Source organism: Melanostigma gelatinosum (assembly GCF_949748355.1).
Source record: "Melanostigma gelatinosum genome assembly, chromosome: 6".
Taxonomy (NCBI): domain Eukaryota; kingdom Metazoa; phylum Chordata; class Actinopteri; order Perciformes; family Zoarcidae; genus Melanostigma; species Melanostigma gelatinosum.
In genome coordinates this window covers 977,035-979,534 of record NC_136639.1, presented here as the reverse complement: position 1 = coordinate 979,534, position 2,500 = coordinate 977,035, and the positions used below count along the sequence as shown (strand labels likewise).

Below are 2,500 nucleotides of genomic sequence, written 5' to 3'. Positions count from 1 at the left end.
TGGTTGTTCTGGATGTCAACAGAGCTGCAGGTGGCCTTCTTCACCAGCTCCACCACCGTCCCTGAACTCACCGCTTCAAACTCTGCAAAACCAACAGAGATCCAGGTGACAGTGACGTCACACCACTTCATTTCTGTCCAATCAGAGTGAGGCACGAGGAGTTATTTTACCTTTATCTGTGTTCTTCAGGACTTCAACTACGGTGGCTGTGTGGGTCATAAAGTCTCCTTCTCCTGCTGAAGACTTCACCATCACCTTATAGGCTGCAGGGAGATAAAAGGTAGAAGAAGAGTTCCTGAACACCAAACATACGACAGAGATCCTCTCCCTGTAGAAGTCTGTGAGAAAGTGACTCTACTTCTCTCTTGATTTATTACCTCAGTAAACATTGTAAACATGAGTTTATGTCTCAATCTCTAGTTTCAAGTCTTCTTCAATACAGCATGATGTTCATTTAGTACATTATGGTCCATTTAGAGTCAAACAGACCATAAAGCAGGGAATGCTTTAGGGCGGGACTACACGCTGATTGACAGGTCTCTACCACAGTGTTGTCCGGTCTGAGAGTTGTACGTGTTTTTATTTTACAACTTTAACTTTTTCACAGTGTTTTCAGTTCATGAAAAGAAAAATGGTGACGGACAAAAACAAAATGGCGACAGACAAAAACAAAATGGCGACAGACAAAAACAAAGATGGCGACGGACAAAAACAAAGATGGCGACAGATAAAAACAAAGATGGCGACGGACAAAAACAAAGATGGCGACGGACAAAAACAAAAATGGCGACGGACAAAAATAAAGATGGCGACGGATAAAAACAAAGATGGCGACGGACAAAAACAAAGATGGCGACGGACAAAATCAAAGATGGAGACGGACAAAAATATAGATGGAGACGGACAAAAATATAGATGGCGACAGATAAAAACAAAGATGGCGACGGACAAAAAGAAAGATGGCGACGGACAAAAACAAAAATGTTGACGGACAAAAATAAAGATGGCGACGGACAAAAATAAAGATGGCGACGGACAAAAATAAAGATGGCGACGAACAAAAACAAAGATGGCGACGGACAAAAACAAAAATGGCGACGGTCAAAAATAAAGATGGCGACGGACAAAAATAAAGATGGCGACGGACAAAAATAAAGATGGCGACGGACAAAAATAAAGATGGCGACGGACAAAAACAAAGATGGCGACGGACAAAAACAAAAATGGCGACGGTCAAAAATAAAGATGGCGACGGACAAAAACAAAGATGGCGACGGACAAAAACAAAAATGGTGACGGACAAAAATAAAGATGGCGACGGACAAAAACAAAGATGGCGACGGACAAAAATAAAAATGGTGACGGACAAAAACAAAGATGGCGACGGACAAAAATAAAGATGGCGACGGACAAAAACAAAGATGGTGACGGACAAAAATAAAAATGGTGACGGACAAAAACAAAGATGGCGACGGACAAAAATAAAGATGGCGACGGACAAAAACAAAGATGGCGACGGATAAAAACAAAGATGGCGACGGACAAAAACAAAGATGGCGACGGATAAAAACAAAGATGGCGACGGATAAAAACACAAATGGCGACGGATAAAAACACAAATGGCGACGGACAAAAACAAAGATGGCGACGGACAAAAACAAAGATGGCGACGGACAAAAACAAAGATGGCGACGGATAAAAGGCCAAAGTCAAGGCTTCAAAACATCAGTCCACAAACCAATAGATGTTGCAATGACAACTAAGTACTACCTTCATGCTGCTCAGCATCAGAACTCTGATCACGTATGTGAACTTGGCATGAAATCTCATCCTCACCATATTTGATGTGTTGTCTGCAGGTCTCATTCGTACGTCTGGCTGCTGTCAGCGTCACGTCAATGTTTCCTCTGAAGGCAGCACACGCCGCTACAACAACAACATATTGAATGTGTTGTTACACCTAAAAACATAAACAACGTAATCACCACAGAACATGTCCTACAGCTACCTGTCATACACTGACACTGTTCATCCACACAGAGGCGCTGCAGCTTCTGCTGCTCGTAGGAGAACCGTTTGGTGCATTCACTGCCTGCAGGACAAAAGACATTCAAAAGGAACAATCCAACATTTGAATAAAATATCCTCCAGAGTGAGTTTCTGATGTTTCAGATCGTTTTATGGTAAATATCAGATAGAGAGCTAGGCTAACAGTTTCCCCCTGCTTCCAGTCTTTGTGCTAAGCTAGGCTAACAGTTTCCCCCTGCTTCCAGTCTTTGTGCTAAGCTAGGCTAACAGTTTCCCCCTGCTTCCAGTCTTTGTGCTAAGCTAGGCTAACAGTTTCCCCCTGCTTCCAGTCTTTGTGCTAAGCTAGGCTAACAGTTTCGCCCTGCTTCCAGTCTTTGTGCTAAGCTAGGCTAAACACGCCCTGACAAATGAGATCATGTGATGAGATAGATTATTATTTGAATCACATTTTGAGTTGAAGTCAGAAGCTTGA

The 2,500-nt window shown here is 42.6% G+C and overlaps 1 protein-coding gene across 1 annotated transcript in view; it reads right to left on the bottom strand.

Moving 5' to 3' along the window:
• c5 (complement component 5) overlaps positions 1 to 2,500 on the bottom strand; it is a gene marked incomplete at both ends in the record, with an annotated part of 40,328 nt that overhangs the window by 286 nt on the left and 37,542 nt on the right. The window contains 4 exon segments of the mRNA XM_079270706.1: positions 1 to 82; positions 171 to 263; positions 1,837 to 1,926; positions 2,009 to 2,088. The exon segment at positions 1 to 82 is cut by the window's left edge and continues 57 nt beyond it. Of these exon segments, the coding sequence (XP_079126832.1) occupies positions 1 to 82; positions 171 to 263; positions 1,837 to 1,926; positions 2,009 to 2,088 (345 nt within the window).